This window comes from Argiope bruennichi, chromosome 10 (assembly GCF_947563725.1).
Source record: "Argiope bruennichi chromosome 10, qqArgBrue1.1, whole genome shotgun sequence".
In the NCBI taxonomy this organism is placed as follows: domain Eukaryota; kingdom Metazoa; phylum Arthropoda; class Arachnida; order Araneae; family Araneidae; genus Argiope; species Argiope bruennichi.
The window spans coordinates 34,118,969-34,137,598 of NC_079160.1; the positions used below are offsets into that span (position 1 = coordinate 34,118,969).

Below are 18,630 nucleotides of genomic sequence, written 5' to 3' on the forward strand. Positions count from 1 at the left end.
TGATCTTAGAACTTGGCGACAAAATAAATAATATTGGAATGTTCCAGAATTTTGGTGACAGAACCAATAGGAACCGAGATATGCTTCATTGTTCTAGAACCTTCTCTGACAGCCTCCGGGAACTACAAAAGGCCGGCAGTCTCAAGCCGAAAACAGTCGTATATCGGATCGTGGAAAGAGTTAATGGCGAATAGTTGGAACAGTCCAGCAAAGAGCAAGCGTTGTTGTGGAGCTCAAGCGATTGCTGAATTGAGCTGTGTGTCGAATTCTGGTAATTATTATAGAAATCGCATTGAGTCGTGTGAGGAGTAGCATGGTGTAATAGTGAATCGACAATTGGATACAACTAAAGCGAGGTGACAATGGAGAATTGCAAACGTTTGGAGAAAGTAGTTACTAAGATTCAGTCCTCCTGTTGAATTCAGTCTGGCCGCTTTGTGTGCTGTGGTTGTTATCACTACCGGTTACTACTTGTGGACTACTCTTTGTTGCAGTGTGTTGCCAGTGTTCGTCTCGGCTGTATATTTGTTGTCTGCGTATTCTTGTCTTCGTATTTAATGAAAATCGTCGTCTTTTGTTACTGAGGCCTGTTGACTGTGTTCTTTCATCGACCAACAAATCCAAAGAATCCCCGGAATCCGTAACAATATGCTTCACCCATTCCTTGATTCTACTTAAGGGTACAGTTAAATTAGCAATATATATATATATATAATATAAAAGTGAATTTCATATTTTATCTCCAGTCTACTTTCTTAAAAATGGTTTTAACCTCCTTTTTTCAAAAAGAGACTGAATGTGTACCAAACAAAAGGGATTACTGTTTTTCATTGAAATAAAATTTTCAGTGAATGATTCTCCGATTTTGGAAAACAACTGTATATAAAACATTCTACTTCACATTTCACAAGTATTGAATTGCGTTTGAAACAGTAGGAATGAATTAACAAGAATTTTTATGATTACATTACCCATCCAGAATTCCCATTAATTTCTGATGTATATCTGTGAATTTTTTGATGTTACAGACGGGCATATTTGTCAATATGTTGGAATAGTCATATCACTGACTCTACGACCCGCCCGAATGCACACGGATAAATAAATATTGAATGACCGAACCGCCACAACAGAAGTACTGGCGGGAATTGTGGTTGAGTCCTAAGGGCCATTACCGGCCAAGGAACAACCGTTCCCTAAGGAAGTGCATCTGGTCATCGAGGGAGGAGCCAGACCCCACCCACCCACTCTTTTGTGTATCCTCCAGGGTGACGAGATCCAACCACCATACCGGAAGCATCTCATTTTCATTTCGAGTTGCCTTCGTCCGTGTGAAATATCTTGGAATAAGAAGCCCTTTTAGCTATGAATTGGTAATTGTTTTACTTTAGTGATTTTCCTTTGCAAAAGAAAGAAAAACATAAAATTATTTTGAACAATATTTTATGGGGAAAGATAACTGCATCAAAACTCTGCATTTTAAATTTTATTTAACTATACATGGACTTTTTTCCTTTGTGGTAAAATGCTGTTTATCCCAAATTCCTACCCAATTACTTTTTCAGGAGAGCTCGATTCTCATACAGCTAATACTTATATATTTTACTCGCCATATGCAATTAATTAATTGAAAGTCCTAATTTCTTATTTTCCTGTATTCCCACATTGGGATGACTCAATTTATTGTTGATGAATGAATATTAGAAAAAAAAGCAAAATCTTACAACAATTGAAAAAGCAGCGATGGAAATCATTTTTTTACAAAAAATCATTTTTAATTGAAGGTCCCCCACATCGAGTCATAATTTAAAGGTTAAATGGAAGATGTCATTCCAATCCAATAATTAAAATTTGTATTTGATTCTAAAACATTCTTTTCTGCTGTTGTTATTAATACTGAATTTAATTATAATTTTAAATAATAATATGTTTTAATAAAGCTGAAATCAATCATAAAATATTATTCAATAATCTAGATTATTTTCATTCAATGGTAATGGCTTTCAGATTACATCATGCATTTGCATGATGTAATTTTGAGGCATGATGTATTTGTATGATAGATTTTTGAGGCAGTTTTGCACACTTTTCTAACCCATAGCTGGAGTATCTTAGCTGATTCCTTCAAACAGTACTATGCATACTGCAATGTCTTATTACAAGTTAATAGTACCTTAGTTTATTGAAAAATATACTATACTATATAGCATAACAATTATTCAGCTGAATGAAAATTATGTGCAAAGTATGTATTCCATTACACAGCCCCTCCCCCATTTTCAATTTCGTTCATTTGATTAAATATGTATTCAATTAACTAGAATGACGTTACAAACTATTTTACATACTTTTTGGGCAATTTCTGCAGAATCACAGCGCACTTGTGGTTTTTTACAAAGAGGTTCAATGGATGTACTTCTGGAATGTCTTCTACTTCCTGAGTCACTGGGAACCGTGATAGAACCAGTAGCATTATCAGCTTTCATTATGAGTTGTAAATAATGTCTAACTTCTCCAATCACACCAGCATCTGAATATACATATGAACACTTAAACAAATCAGTGAAAGGAACTTTTAGCACCACATTACTCGATGACGGCATGCCACTACTGAGGAAATATACATGTTCATTTGATATTAGTGCATGCAGATCTTCAGACCCAGATTGTATTTGTTCTTTAGCAATAAACCTAAAAAAGAAAATGCATTTATAAATGCATGCTTATATGGATATATTTTTATGTCAAATTAACATAATGGATTGATTCAAAAAAAAAAAAGTAAGAAAACACATGACACACATATATAAAATAACTGGCCCTGATCTCCAACTACTGGCATTTTTTTTATTTTATACCTATTATTCCTTTGGCAGAACTCTAGCCTCTACAACTGATCTGATTTCGGAAATTTATTTTTACTTTGCAAATCAGTCCACGTTTTATCACAGAAGTATTTTAAGTCTGCATGTGCTTCAGTTAACGAAGTATTTTAAGAACACTGTAAAATACCTGTTGCAGATGATAATAGGAGTAGTGCGGAAACAGAAGGTACTAGTTTCTCTGAATATTAAGGACAACGTCTCGTGAAATTAAAATATATCATTATAAAAATATTTATACAAGAATTCTAATTAATTAATTTGGAATTAGTTACTTGGTGATAGCACGATTGGAAAGTTTAGTTCGTGGTGAGATTTAGTACAACGGTAGTATGTTTTTAGCATATTAATTAATTGAAATTTTAAAACGCAATAGCAGATTTCGAGAAAATAATTCTCAAACTTTCAACATAGTTTATATAATAATAATGTATCACTGTCACTGAGTGTCCGGACAGCGCACTCGATAAGGCACTGGCTAAGCATTCACGAGATCCAAGTTCGGTCTTGCGCTACTATTTTTTTAAATTTACTTTTAATTAATATACTTTTCATTTTTAATGCAAAAATAAATGTTTCTTATTCTAATTCTTGAATTATAATTCTATTTTTAGAAAATAATAATAAATTTATATCCACTTTAAAAATTATTTAAATTGACAATTTAGTGAAGATTTTAATTAATATGTTACTCATTTTTTGTACGCAAATCTTTTTGTTCCAGCAAACCCTGTTTAAGTTTAAAATATTCAGTTATTTGAGAAATTGAGCCTGGTCCGGGAATAGAAGACATAAAAAAGCTACTTACAGCTCATTGTAATTTCTGTCATTTAAATTGTAAAGAAATTCTTGACCCAGAGCTTGTTGGAATGAATATCGTGGAAGTAAGCCTCCAGAGCCGACACATATTCGTGGTGGTCGAGTGCGTACAAGGACAGAATGTGAGCTTCCTTTACTGGTGTCTCTCATAGCACTTGCAGCACCAGATGCAAAATCAAGGAAGCCAACAGCTGGCTTTGCTACAGTACCAACAATACCTTTACCAAGACCAGAAAAGAAGCCCTAAAAAATAAATTATAAAAACTTAATATTACTAGCAAATTCATATACATACAGTCCTAAACTAGTAATTTAATTTATAGAAATGTAAAAATTTTACAATAAGAATTGTTTGATTTTAATTTTGTCTAGCGTCTGAAAATCTTCCATTCAGTGTAATATTTTCCATTATATATAAATATGTATGTGTGTGTGTAATGATATCTTTGAATTAAATCCTAATTAATTTTCTAATTTTTATCTTAATTTAGCCCACATTAACTTCATTCTAAAATGTCCTCTTATTTCCTGATCCAATTCCACCTTTTTTATTTAATTAATGCTACAGAAGCTCAGTAAAAAATACTTAAAACAGCGGTTCTCAGGCTCCGAGTGAAGGGATGAAAATCGGTCAAGCAAATCTTTTAAACAAATTCTTTTAAAAGATACCTATTTTCCCCTTACCGAAATCGACAAGTGTAAAGAAATACATATCAGAATCTCATGGTATATAATCATCGGGGAAAACATCAATGAAATTCCTTTAAGTATATTAATGCATAAGCTTTTCTTGCCTTTAACATATCTTCTCTTCTCTATCGATTTTATACTTTCAGACTATTGGTTTTATATTTAAAAAAAAAAAAAAATTATATCCACACTAAAGCTCCTAGTATTTTTTTAAAAGAAAACTTTTTTTTCCCTGCATTATTTTAACGTATAAACTATTCAAAATATCGAATTATAATTGCGACTGCAAAGTAGAACATTAGATTAAATATCGCAAAACTTGTATGCAAAATACGTCTTTTAACATTTAGTAACACAATATCTTTTTTTAATTATTACTTTGTGCTTTTTTTTTAAGTCGCAATAAAAAGCTCTTTGCTAATAAAGCCGGCGTTGGTAATTTGCATATTTCTGGCCTATGTTCATTGTTCTGCAAAATATTTGATTTTAGGATAATCCTGAGGATCCATGCAATCCCAAGAATAATCCCTGGCGACCTTCAAGGTCTTACACCCTTTCGGGTAGGCGGATCGTCGTGGAGCAGACCAATCCCAAGAATACACGATCAGAGTTTGTGCCAAGTGAAAGATTAACTGCTAATTTTAGAATTATGGAGAAATAAAATAATTGAAAATAAGGAATGTACCTGTACTCCTTCTTGAACAGCTCCTTCATAAGTCTGAGTGAAAACGCTGGTCACACCACCAATAAGGCCAAAACCTAATCCTTTAAGACCAGCCATCAGATGATCATTACCTCTTGCTGCACTCTGTTGTCGAATTTGTTTTCGGATCCTTTGATGTTTGTCATCCATAGTCACAACTCCAAGGCCATCTGACATGCTACCTGTCAATTTAGCTGCAGAATCGGAAATGCCATGTGTGACATTTTTTATTAAGCCACCGACACTACCTTCATGTATGAGCTTTGAAATTCCATCAGAAACATCATTCATTAGTCCTAAAGGATTTCCCAAGAAATCAACAGCTCCAAGAATTTTAACAGCTTCACTTTTTAGTTCTTCTTTATAATGCTCAATGATACTATCAATAAGAAATCCTGCAGTCTCAAAGGGATGAACCCTAACAAATGCATCAAGTTCGATTGTAGCATCTTCAAACTTTATTAGAGTCAGTCTCATTTTCTTTTTAACTTGGAGAAGATCCAAGGAAAGATTACTACTTGTTAGTACACTCAATTTTATTTGTTGCAAAACCAATTTCAAAGTACTAAAATAGTATCGCTTCTCATAAGCCATAGATTTAGTGATGCTTCTCTGAGATTGATTGCCATCCCTTTCATCAGTTCTTTCTCCTTCATTTTCAGACTGATCATATCCAAAAAATTGGAACAATTTTAAAAGATGTTTCTCTTCCAACTGTATTGTTAAGTTTTTCATTGTCACAATTAAGTGCTTAAATATTTCAGCATTGATAACAGGGGTACATATCCTTTGAACTGTGAAATGTAAAGCTGGAAGATGTCTCTGTTCATCAGACATACTTTGTTCCGTAACGTACAGCATGACTGGCTTTTCAGCGTCTCGGAGCTGATTATCAACTTGGATATCTTTTATACTTCCATCTAATGAATGATATGAAGATGCTTTGTTATATTCCACCATAATATTATGAAGCCAAATATATATAAGTTCTTCACACGAGTAATTGACTAAGGAGATTCCAAGGCCTTTTGGCAACTGTAAACTAATCTGCATTTCAATATCCTCAAATCCATTATTGGATTGTTGACTGCTGCTGCCATCAGGGGAATGGTCAGATGACTCAATGTCATTAGGTTTATTGTGGAGATTTTCTTCAACTACTACCCAATCAGATGAAGGTGATGATCGGGTCATTATTTGTTTCCTCTTAATATCAGTTATTTGGAGAACTCTTGTAGGTCCATCAGGTATAACTTTAACTGTAAGCACACCAGATCCTCCTCTAAGCTTTTTACGAGATATAGCTTGCTCTATTGGAATACCACTATCTAAAGTCACAAAACTTACTGGCATTGTTGGTCCAAGAACAACATCTGTTCCACGCCTCAAACCTTTAAAACCATCTCTTGACTGAACATACATATTTGGGTAGCCACAGCACAGACGACCGTCAGATGTGAATTTCCAAGTTTGAGTATGCTTTCTACGTGGATCTGGTTTTCTAAGGATAAGATTGGTATATTCACCAGGTTGTGGTCCAAGATCTGCAATATCTAGTACCATTGTTTTAGCATTATTAGCAGAATTTGGTTTATGAGGATCTCTAGGAGGACTAGAACCTTCATGCTGCAGCATACCTGTGCTGGTCATTCGCCACAATTGTGATCGCTTTCCAGCTTCTCTTTTGTTTATTACTATTTTATTACCATATGGTACATCAAGGACGTATTCTTTATTAGCTAGATTTGAGGGTACAGAAGATATGCTGTCTTCTGAGAATGTACCAGTAAAAATAATATATATGAAATTTTCATAAAATAACTGACTACCTTCTCTGAAAATATTCATGTTATATGTAGCAGCAGATCCTCCAGGAGCACAGAGAGTTATATAAGGAGGGAGAGTAGGCTCATCAAAAGCATATGATACAGATGTGTGTGCTCTGATTGAAGTCTTCAATCTCTCTTGTTCAACATTAGTTTGATAATAAGTAATGGAAACTTCAGAATGATTATCAATGCGAAAAGGGGGTGGCAATCTGTCAGCATCAGTAAAAACAATGAAAAACGTAGCTCCTTGCAATATTATTTCAACACGCAGAAAATTTGATTTGCCTTGACCATCCCTCATGTTTATATGAAATGATTTAATGTTATCAATAGGAAAACCACCTGACCAATGGCAGTCCTCAATATCAGGTTGGCGAACACAAAGCAAATTATCCAAATCAATGCGAGGCCAATGGAAAGGTAGACTAGAATTTGACATTGCAGAGAGAACAAAATTTCTATTATCTTTTGTAGCAAACAATTGACAAAATTCCAGTTTGTGGCTGGAACTATTGTCTAGATAATATCGAGGCGACAAAGTTACAATATGAGTATCCCCATATTTTCCTTTTCCTGCACGAACATCGATACCTATGTTATAGACTAGATCTGGTCTGGAGTCTTTTCTCATTACATGTAATCTGCGAACTCTAACGCCTTTCTCAAGAGAAAATCTCATACACCATTGTGGGATTCCATCAACATGAAGAGATCGACCAATTCTCATATTACACATAGTACTAGAATCATGATCAGGAAATGAAAACAAAAGAGGAGCCATACATCGTGCAAGTTCATGCTCTTCAAATTGGCCAGCAGCTTCTATCTGTGTCCCTTCTTGTTTAAACACAAGCGGAAGACCTGTTCTGTTGACAAGCCAGAAGGGAGCACTTACAAATAATTTCAAACCACCACCAGGCAAATATTGAACTTTTAATTGTAGCATAAGCATTCTATCTTGATTGTCACGTAGTTCAATTCTAGATGGAAAATGACGAGAAGAAGATGATAAAGGTAAGTCTTTGCATCGCTTGAAGTTTTCCAAAAAGAATTTGATATAGAATTGCTCAGAAATATCTATGCTGTGGACAGACTTTCTTTTTCCTGGCTTTACAAAACCTGACAAGTTAGTATCTTTCAAGTAAAAATGGAGTTCATAAGGTAGAAGATTCACAACTTCTAAACAAGGTACGAAATAAATTCTATGAGCAGGAGGAGTTCTGTTGTGCATACTATCAATAGCACTAGGAAAAAAATTAATCTCTTTTTCCGACGGAAATCTCCGTCTTTTTGTTAGAACTAAAAATTTGTAAAATTCTGAAGTTTTTTGAATGGAATTACACTTTCTTAAACCGCCTTGAACCTCACCTGGTTTTTTGACATCATTCCAATGAATAACATGATTGCAGAAAGCTACAAACTTGTCTACAGGTCGTGCCCATAACTGAGCATATACAAAATGTAATGGCACAGGTAAAGTTTGTTGTGGTACTAAATACATGGACATGCTTTTCAGTCCGAATTGCAAAGTAGAGTTCTCCAGTTTTAATTCAATAGCGTCTTCCAGTTTATTAGAAACTAACAGAGAGGACTGTACAGTGATGAGTTTCCGAGCACTACCTTCTAGGGCAACGACAAAAACTATTCTTGCTGGTAATCTCTCAGTATATGCAGATGCTACATGACTTTGTGGAGAAGCATGTCGAAAATAAGTACCAACCCTATCAACAGACACAGGAGCAGCTGGATGCCATCCTTCGGCTTTTACTATAATCTGATGGAGTTTCATTGAATGAGAATCTTTGTGACGAATTTTGGAACGACTTTCAAATGGGACTGGTACTAGATTCCCAGCTGGTACTTCTGTCCACGACAGAGAGAATTTACTATTTTGGGCTGGCAAGTTATCATTCTCTAAATCAAGAGATTGCTGCTTGACTGATGTTATTTGTGTAGCAAACCATATTTTACCTCCTGTGTCGTTTTTCAACGCAAATGGCATAAATGGGAGTCTCCTTCTATAACAGCCAGGGCTGTTCATATCTGTAGGTACTGATTCTTTATTCCTATTATTTATGTTCAAATATTCTTCAGTCCAATTCTTTTTCACTGTCTTGAAAAGTTCGATCAGAGAAGTGGTGACATTGAAATTTATAGAATCAGGTGATGAAATATTAAATGTAAATTTCTTCCCATCTTTAGACTGCATTGGTTGGATCTTCCATTTCACCAAGCATTTCCATGGTTCAATGGCAGGTTCCCAGCCTGACAATGCACGATTATAATATTCAGCACTGAAGCTGAAATTGCCATATCCCTCTGGAGAATTAAAAAACTTTTGAACAAACTGCACTTCTGAAAGACTCAATTCCACAACCGGTACATCAGCATCTCTACAGTCATCAATAATGCATAAGCTAAAAGATGTTAGCCTGATTTCTGCTGAGATTACATTGATTATTCTTCTCTTTATTGAAGAAGAGTCATCGTATTTCACAGGACTGGTTGAAGCATCAAGAGGCGTTGCATGCTGAGTTAGCCATAAGGCAGCATCGTTAATATTTCCTTTGCAAATTTCTAAAGCGTTTTGGCAATCCGGTGCTGAAAATCCTAGTGCTATTAAACAATCGATACTAGGAGAGCTGGTCATACCAGGTAACGAAGACACAAGGGCAGCAGGCTTACTATAAAAGGCAATTTGGCGTTTAATGGAATCAAAAATCTTTAAAAACATAGTGATATCATAATAAGATAAGCGAAGGTTTAGATTTACAGCAGAGATTTCAAGAACATGTTGTATTTCAGAAGATTCAAGCTGAATGATAGGCGAATTTGTTTTACTAAGAATTTCTATGCTTACACTTAGAGGATCTATGATCGAAAGAGCAGTATCATCTTCTACTCCTAATATGCAAGAAAACACTTCAAGATTCTGTAAGCTGCAAGACAGAGGCTTTTCTTGGTAATCTGGTTTCCAAGTAAAAACAGCAGTTGCTTTTAAAATTACAGCATTACTATCCCACATCGAGGTATCTTCTACAACAACAAATTCTGAGTCAGTTACATTGATTTTCATTTCAAAATTTCCTTGAGTCTTATTTAAATTTTTGTTAATATTAGATTCCTTTTGTTGATCAGCAATTTCTTTTTGGGGCGTAGCATTACTGGGTACAGTAAGGAAATCTAGCACTGATCCCAAAAATTCAAAAACACCCATCATTCTCATATTATTCAGTAAAACAGTAAATCTGGTAAAATCATTAGTAATTCGATAATGAACTTCAGCTTGTAAGGTGGATCCATTATTATCATTTGTATTTGTAGGTTGTAATACTTTTGTGAAAACATTTGGGCGATTATTTACAGGGGCATCTTTATATCTTATATCTAGAACTTGTATTTTGTTGGATACCAAATCAATGTCACGACTATTGTCAGAGTATGCCTCATATGATAAACGAGATTTAATAAAGTCAAATTTTGCTAATGAACACTCACTAGGTTTATTTACAATGCCATCATTTCTAATAAGTTCCAAAGAAACATTTACTAAATCCATGTGGATTGCCATAGTTGTCCAGGCCTTCTCATCAGTGTCCATTAAAAGGAATTGCTCACTTTCAGTGTTGGGATCAAAAGAAAATTCTTCCAGAGGTTCACCCAAATTTTGATTAAGTACACCAAAAATGAGCTTATACTGTTTTCTATCCAATGTTACATACACAGATGAAACAACACCTTCTACAGTCCAATCAGGTGCTAAATGACTAGTAGCAGAATCCAAATTCCTTTCCACTTGTACCTGAAGCATAAATTTTTGCTGAAGCAAATCATTCCCTTGTTTCCTAATAATGAATGAAGGAAAAATCAGATCTCTGGAATCTGGCGATGAAATATTGCTACCTCTTTTTTTGCTCTTTTTACAAGGTATATAAACAGCTGAATACAAATCCATGTCTGCCAGTTCAACATTGATCACATCTAAAAGACATTCATTTTGCTGCAATAACGATTTTAGAATGTCTGCAGAATCCCTATTTTTTGTTCGTTTGAGCTTCTTATGAGCTGGAGGTTTGGAATCATCATTCTTTTCATTATAAAATATGGTGCCTTTACTCCCATAGGGCAAAAAAGTGTTGCAAACAGTAATCTGGCCCAAGTCGGCAACAAGCACATCCGTCATTGATGCACTTTGTGGTATTGCTATCACAGGAGATCCAGCTGAAATATCCAATTTTATTCGAGATCCTCTTGTATTTTCTGGATTTACATCTGCACCAGAAGCAGCCAGACGAATTCTTCTGATAAGTTCTTGCATTTCATTAAAATGCCGGAAAAAGGTGGTGACCTCAGTTAAAAACCGTTGAGTATGAATATACTGAACTGAGCTCATCTGACATTTAACACTCATATCAAAATCATTCTGCTCAGTAGGAGAGGTGTTACAATACTTAAAAACGTCAAAATGTAATGCCTCACTTCCAGTTGTAATAAATTTTTCAGGATACAAATAACCATGTGGTGATAAATCACTTACAGATATTCTACCAAGTGTACCTTTAATTGTATAATTTGATTCTTGAAAAGACATTTCTGATATGTAATTGGATATATTGGCACTAGCAAGCTTATATTCCGGTTTATTAAGAACAACAGTTAAACTTCTTACTTTTAATCTGATTTCAGAATTTGAAACTTCTTTAGGTAATTCATTTTCAATTTTTCGTTCACTCTTCATAACTGAATTATTCCTATCTAAAACCATTTTTTCGATTTCATCACCTCCAGAACTAAAGAAATCGATAACCATAACCCAAGTTTGCAAATTAAGGATTATGTCTAAACTATTAAAATCTATATCGATAAATTGACTAACTTTATTGTATTTTGTGGCAAAATGAGGTGACTTTTTGTCAATAAGGCTAACATTAATAGATACCAAAGCATCTGAAGTAGGACTTCTTATATCATTTGAAGCAGTAGGTGAAGGTGGAGGAGTTGATGGATAATTTTCTTCAGTTTTCGATCGTGATCTTTGAATTGTGCGAGTGCCAGATAGTTTTCTTCCAGAATTAAGAGAAAACATATTCTGTGTACACAGTCTATCTGGCAGTGATACAGATGAAATATTAGGAAATACTAAAGTTGCTTCAGTTAGACTTGGGCATGATGTTGAAATGAAATTTGATTTTGGTGGTACTGGGTAAGTAAAGCTTTTAGTCTTCGTTTGATTCACAGAACTCATCAAATAGCAATGGTTTGAAACCTCATTATTTCGCAAATCTTCCATTAGAAGTGAATGAAGTGTAACCTGAAGTGTGGCTTCATGCATCTTGTCCATTTGATACTCAAGCAAAAACTCTTGAAATGTAATGCTCACAATGCCTTCTTCTCTATCTGTCAGATCATCTCGTAATTCTGTTATTAGATCAGGCAACTCAAATGATACCTTGACAGAATTTTGCAGTTTAGTAGCTATCTGAGAAGCATCAGGTTTGATTTTTAACAGAGATAGCTCATCACATGTTTCCAAAGTACTGACAAAAGTTGACTGCTTTACATCACTTGCAAGATTTGTATCTGCAGTGTATGTTAAATTATCTAGAACCTTCATCATCTGACGAAATTGATGTTTAGTTAAAACTACTCGTAAAGGATTGACAACCTTACCTCTTATTTCAACTTGGTTTGGATCAGAATTCTGTTCATAATGAATGCTACTGTTAGCATCAAGAATGGAAGGTACCATTTCAGAAGCAATATCAGATTTATGTGAACTAAAAATGATTTCTAGAACAGTATCATGGATTATGAGTTGATTTTTATCGTCACAAGCATAAAGATCTTTACTGGAGAGACTAGGCAAAATTACAGTTTCTGATGAACTTTTAAGACTTGTTGACACTTGGGCTTTCTGTTCCACATTTACAAAATGCATATTCATGTCCCTAACTTCAATAAATACAGTATTGTCTTTGTTCAATTCAGTAAGGTCAATAGAAAACTGTTGGCTGCTTAATAGTCCAGTTACACCTTTTTGAATGGCAATGCGCCCCAGGTGAGCCACAAGAACCTGAGGACTTTGAGGTGATGAGGGAAATGCCACAACAGGAGTTTGCAACAAGACATCGAGTTTCAAATCAACTGTAACATCTTCGGCATCTGTGTTTAAGAAAACTAAGTCATCAGCGATATCATCTGTACTTTCAAAGCGAGATCTCATCATAACTTCAGGATTATTCCCATGCAGTGAAGCACTGATTGATCCTGTTCTTTTGGAAACGATTCCTTTTGCCACTTCAGTTGCAGCACTTTTAATAGAGCTTGCCAACGAGCTCATGTATGCTTTAAACTCGGTTGCACAAGAGGAGAGCTCATATAATAGACGAGGTGAATGTGTGTAACACAGAGATGCCATTCTCAAATTAACATTAAGATATCCTTGCTGCTTATCTTTGGCAAATTTTGGAAGATCTTGAGGACTGCCCATTTCACCTTGAGATTCAGCTTTATCTCCTCTAGTGATTGCAAATGTCAAAGCATAGTGAGGTTCTGATGGAGTAGAGTGATTAAGAGGCTTATACATTCCTTCTTCTAATATATTTAACAAATCAACAGGTTGAACAGTTAGTGGATCATAACCAATGCTGATAATTTTTTGATGCTTTGTATTTTCAGTGATCAGATCAAGAACCTGAAGACCTCCAAGGGAACCTTGAATTTCAATAACAGATCCTGTAATAAAAATCAGTGTATTTTAAATCAGAAATACTTATGAATGTATATTATAATAAATAAATTAACAAAAAGAAAACATTCTAAAAAAATAAAAACAATATTTTTAGAGACAAAGAATTACAACTTTAAAATTTTGGCTTTCATATACATTACTACAGTAGAAGTAATTTATTTTCAAATTAAAAACATAATTTCCTATCTGAAAAAAATATTTATATATTCATTAATAAAAAGGGAGAATGTGTGTCTCTTAATTTCCAACAAGTCAGATGGTTTGATCTCAAGCTACTAAATATGTCTCTAATATATACTGGAGGGTAGAAATGTATATTTAAAAGTAATTTTTAAAAATCTAAAATAGAATTTTATTTGATTAAAAAACTAAATGTGATTTTAATTAGTAATGTACAATAGTTTTAGAAAATCTTACTGTACAAAAAGGGTTTTTATGCAATTTTAAAATTGAATTTTTTCCCAAAGGCACACAATTAGTTTACAGTTTTTTCCCCCTGAGTTTTGATAAAAATTCACTGTAAGTAAAGTATTCACAATTTCAACAATAATTTTTTATTATTATTGAAATTTGCAATGTTTTCGTTTTTTCTTCAAATATTTAATTGCATAATATTTTTCCATTACTGATAGTTAAAAAGTTTGCTTATCATTTACAAAGTTTACTTTAGATAACAGAAAACAGAATTACATAATGTTAACATATAATTTGAAAGAGATTATCCATTTTCCAGACAATTAGATTTTTAATGACACTATGACATCAACTCAACTTTACTAGGAAAGTTCAAGTACATAAGAAACAAAACAGGTGAAACACTATTAAAATAACACAATTTTATCTGGAGCTTCAATTCAATCAATCACAATCTGAAGCTTAAAAATATTTTATTGGCAGAATCATAAATATCATATTATGTATAAGATATTTAAATGAATTTAAACCCAGCCAATATTCCTGGTAACAAGCTGATAACCAAAGAAGACTACTGCAGTAAGAAACAGAAGTCTCCTCTTGAGTTTCCCAAATCAAAAGATAGATTAATAGGACAATTATATTTCTAATGGCGCTATAATATTATGGGATTTATATCCATTAGGACGATTCATGTGCTCCATAAATACAGTAGGTGTAAGACTTTTAAAATATCATGGCTTTAAAATCTATCATAAAACATTAATGCAATTAAACTAAGTGCCGCAATATTGTTATCTGTGTGGTATTAATGAGATTCAGGGGTCACTGAAGGAGAAAATGGAAAGGATAAATAAGAATTGCTTCACACTAATAAAATATTTTTTTTTCATATTTATTATTAAATTATTCATTATTTAATTTTGATATTGAAATCATGAATAAAAAACAATGTAACAACCCTATTTTATAACTTTAACTTTATTTTTCACCAAATATTAAAATAATATATATTGTAACTTAAAACATCAATGTTAAAGAATATTTTTTAACTATGCTAAAATTAAATAATATATAAATATTGTGTGACACTAATGAGCTAGTACAGAGTTAGTAGACAATTAAGAATGAAAAATTTTAAATATAAAATGGGTAGCAGAGAATATTATAGTTGTAATAAAAATAATTGTGCTGAACACACTTAATGCACTTTTCTAAACTTAATTTATGATTTAATCACAATTTTATAATTTTTTTACAATTCTTGCAACATTTTATTGTCTCTTTTTAGTTAAAAAAATTATATAAAAAGCACTAGAATAGCACTATTGCATCTCTGCTGCAGGGAAAATCAAACTAAGATAAGAGATTGAATTATTGAAATTATACACAACCAATATTCTCAGTGAAGCAACTAGTCACTGAAAAGAGGAAGTATTTTAATAAATGAAGAATGAAATATTAAATGAATTTAAAAAATTACCAATGGTAGCTTGAATTCTAGCCCCAGAAATAGTGGCAGTAGCAACTTTTTGTCCTAAAGTGCTATGTTTTTGACTTACAGCTCTTAGCAGAAGTATATTAAGACGATGGAAATCAAATGTTATTTCAGTTCTAGATATGTATTTCTTTGATGAACCCTAAAAATAAAAACAATTAAATTTATTAATATTTATATAATTAGATTTTCGTGATAATATTATTATCAAAAAATCTATGAGAAGCTTATAAATAGAAATAAAATTTTAATAAGATAAAAGTTTTATTTACTTCTTTTTCACTAATCAATTTGTTCAATTCCTCAACAGGGGATAATTTTCCATTAACAGATTTTCGAGTTCGCTCCAAAGCTATACGCTTAACAAAATCTACAAGTTCAACAATAGTTTCTTGATTTGCTACAAAATAAAGAAAAATGAACCAACATTAAACATTTCAATTTTTATATAATATATAGAAGAAGAACTACATAGTTTGATATATTTATATGATAAAAAACTATTTTCCATTCAGATTTTTTGATATAAACATATAGCATAAATATAAAGAGAATGAAACTATTCTGTACTTTATTTTATCAATGTGAAGATTGCCTTCAAATGACACAGCTTCTGCTGTTCTCAAGTCAAAAGTGATCTAACCTCACTAATAAGATTTAGAGCTATGAATTGGCTATTAGGAATATTAATATATTTATATACTAATCAATAAAGATATTGCTTTGAGCCAAACAATTACTGGAAAGGAAAATGGTCTGACCTTGGAATTGCTTTATGTGCAATTTAAAACGGTTTGAAACTGGGACTTTAATATCTTGCAAATTTTGAGAACTATTTATTATAATTATGACCCAGTATAAAAGGTCAAATATCAACAATGGCCCCTAAAATTACATGTTTAGAAAATACAAAATTAAAGAAAATGAAGTATTAATGAAGCAGAAGCACAGGTAAAAAAAAATTAAATTTTCTATTACAATATTGATATATCACAGAGAAAGAAAGGAAAAATAATTAAGGAAAGAAACAAAAGAAATTTCATAAATCAGAATAACACTTACCTATAACATCCAAATTATTAAACTGCACCGTTCCAATCTGAAGAACTTCTGTAACATCAGCCTCTGTTGCTGGAGACTCTATCCAGCTGAACTCCATAGTAATCAGTGCATCAGAAACATACTGTTCGGTTTTTGGGACACTCAATGAAGAAAACCATTTTCTAGAAGGCTCGGCTTTTTAAAATAATGATTATAATTATTATCAGAATAACTACATTTCAACAAATAAAATAAGTCTCTATAAGAAAACAAATAAAATAAATATACCAGTTTTTGATGAACTTTTTAAAGTACTAAGAGCTGCAGATAGGGCTGCTGGAGGTGTTGGTGCAGACTTCCCTATTTGAGGGGAACTAATAGGATCTGGACTTGCAGGAGATGCAGGCGAATTTGGTTCACTGTCTCTCAAACTACCACTTGTGCTATCCATACTAAAGTAATCAAATAATTAAGATCCATAGCCATTAAAATTTATCAGTCAAAAAATAATATAATACATTAAAAATAAATTTTTTGAACCAATTCCCCCCCCCCTTCTTTTTCCTAGTAGTACGCTGTCTACCAAGAAATATTTGGACACGCATGCAAATAAGGATATCTGTGTTATACATCATGCCTTCTGTACTTAAATATCGTGTAGGGAACAGCAACGGCATTACTGCTGTTCAAAGAAATTCAGAAAAACCATAACAAACCGATGGCACGCATAACCGCAACCCAGCATAACAAGCATTTGAGACTATTGTTTCAATAAATACCATCCACAAGCATATATTTGCTTGATTTCCATGGTCATACTGCCACCCATAAGCCTTTGATTACAAAATCCAACCTTACTGCTAGGTGGATGTGGTGCAAGGCACATCAAAATTCGACTGTAGATGAGTGGAAACAGGTTCTCTGGAGTGATATATCAAGGTTCAATCTTTATCAGCCATGTGGCAGAGTCTAGATTTGACATATGCATGGAGAACCACCTTTTGCCAGAATGCATTGTGCCTACAGTAAATTTTGGCGGAAGTGGAATTATGGTCGGAAGATGTTTCTCGTACTATGGTCTGGGACCTTTGATCTTAATTCATGGTATGCCAACGCCGACTCCGACTCTTAAGCCGAGTGAAAGAAAATACAACTGTTCATCATCCAAACACTTGAGGAAAACATGCCCCAGTGGGTTAAGGATGTAATTGTCTCAACTGGAAGCCCTACTAACAATTGAATATGAATAAATTGTGTTTATCTCTTTTATCCCAAGTGCCCAATTACTTATTGGTAGATGGTGTATAATGGCAATATTAAATATCACTAACTGGAACCCACTGCAATTAAACCACAAAAACCTTACATCTCAATTTTCTTAAAAAGATTCGTAACATCAGTAAAATATTCAACACATAAAATGAGGAAAAATCATATTTTCAGCAAAAGAAAAAGAAAGAAATCACAACCCAAACGCCTATAAAACTAATCAAGATGGACAAATTTTCAGCATTACTAACAGCACTGAAATAATTTTTTTAAAAAAAAAGCCTGAAATAACACTTATTAAAACATTTTGGCAATATATTTTCTTAACAATTTCATGAAATGAAGAACAATTATATGTTCAGCAAAGAAAAACATTATGAAAATCCTAACCCAAAAGCCTATAAAACTATTTGAAAATGGATAAATTTTTAGTATTAGTAACAGCTCCGAAAAAAATAAAAAATAAAAGAGGGAACTAACATTTATTAAAATATTTTGGTAATATATTTTCTTAAAGCTTTCTTTCCAAAATAGTTTTTATAATTTAAGGAATACCCTAATTTATCAGTTTAATAGAGTTCATGCTATTTCAGTCAAAGAAACATTTCCCAGGAAAGAATATAAAGAACTTATAGAGTCTAAGAGCTCTAGTAAAATTCAGCCATCAACTTGAACAGAATGATATAAAAGTAAGGACAAATGAATTGCTATATCTATTTTTTTAATCTGTAAAA

The 18,630-nt window shown here is 33.0% G+C and overlaps 1 protein-coding gene across 1 annotated transcript in view; it reads right to left on the bottom strand.

Annotated features, from left to right (window-relative positions):
• The window catches only part of LOC129989057 (intermembrane lipid transfer protein VPS13D-like), a 47,312-nt gene that overhangs the window by 1,208 nt on the left and 27,474 nt on the right, over positions 1 to 18,630 (bottom strand). The window contains exons 25-31 of the mRNA XM_056097372.1: positions 16,916 to 17,079; positions 16,649 to 16,822; positions 15,859 to 15,986; positions 15,572 to 15,728; positions 5,077 to 13,658; positions 3,691 to 3,944; positions 2,349 to 2,691 (exon numbers count right to left, since the gene is read on the bottom strand). Of these exons, the coding sequence (XP_055953347.1) occupies positions 2,349 to 2,691; positions 3,691 to 3,944; positions 5,077 to 13,658; positions 15,572 to 15,728; positions 15,859 to 15,986; positions 16,649 to 16,822; positions 16,916 to 17,079 (9,802 nt within the window). The remainder of the gene's footprint in view (positions 1 to 2,348; positions 2,692 to 3,690; positions 3,945 to 5,076; positions 13,659 to 15,571; positions 15,729 to 15,858; positions 15,987 to 16,648; positions 16,823 to 16,915; positions 17,080 to 18,630) is intronic.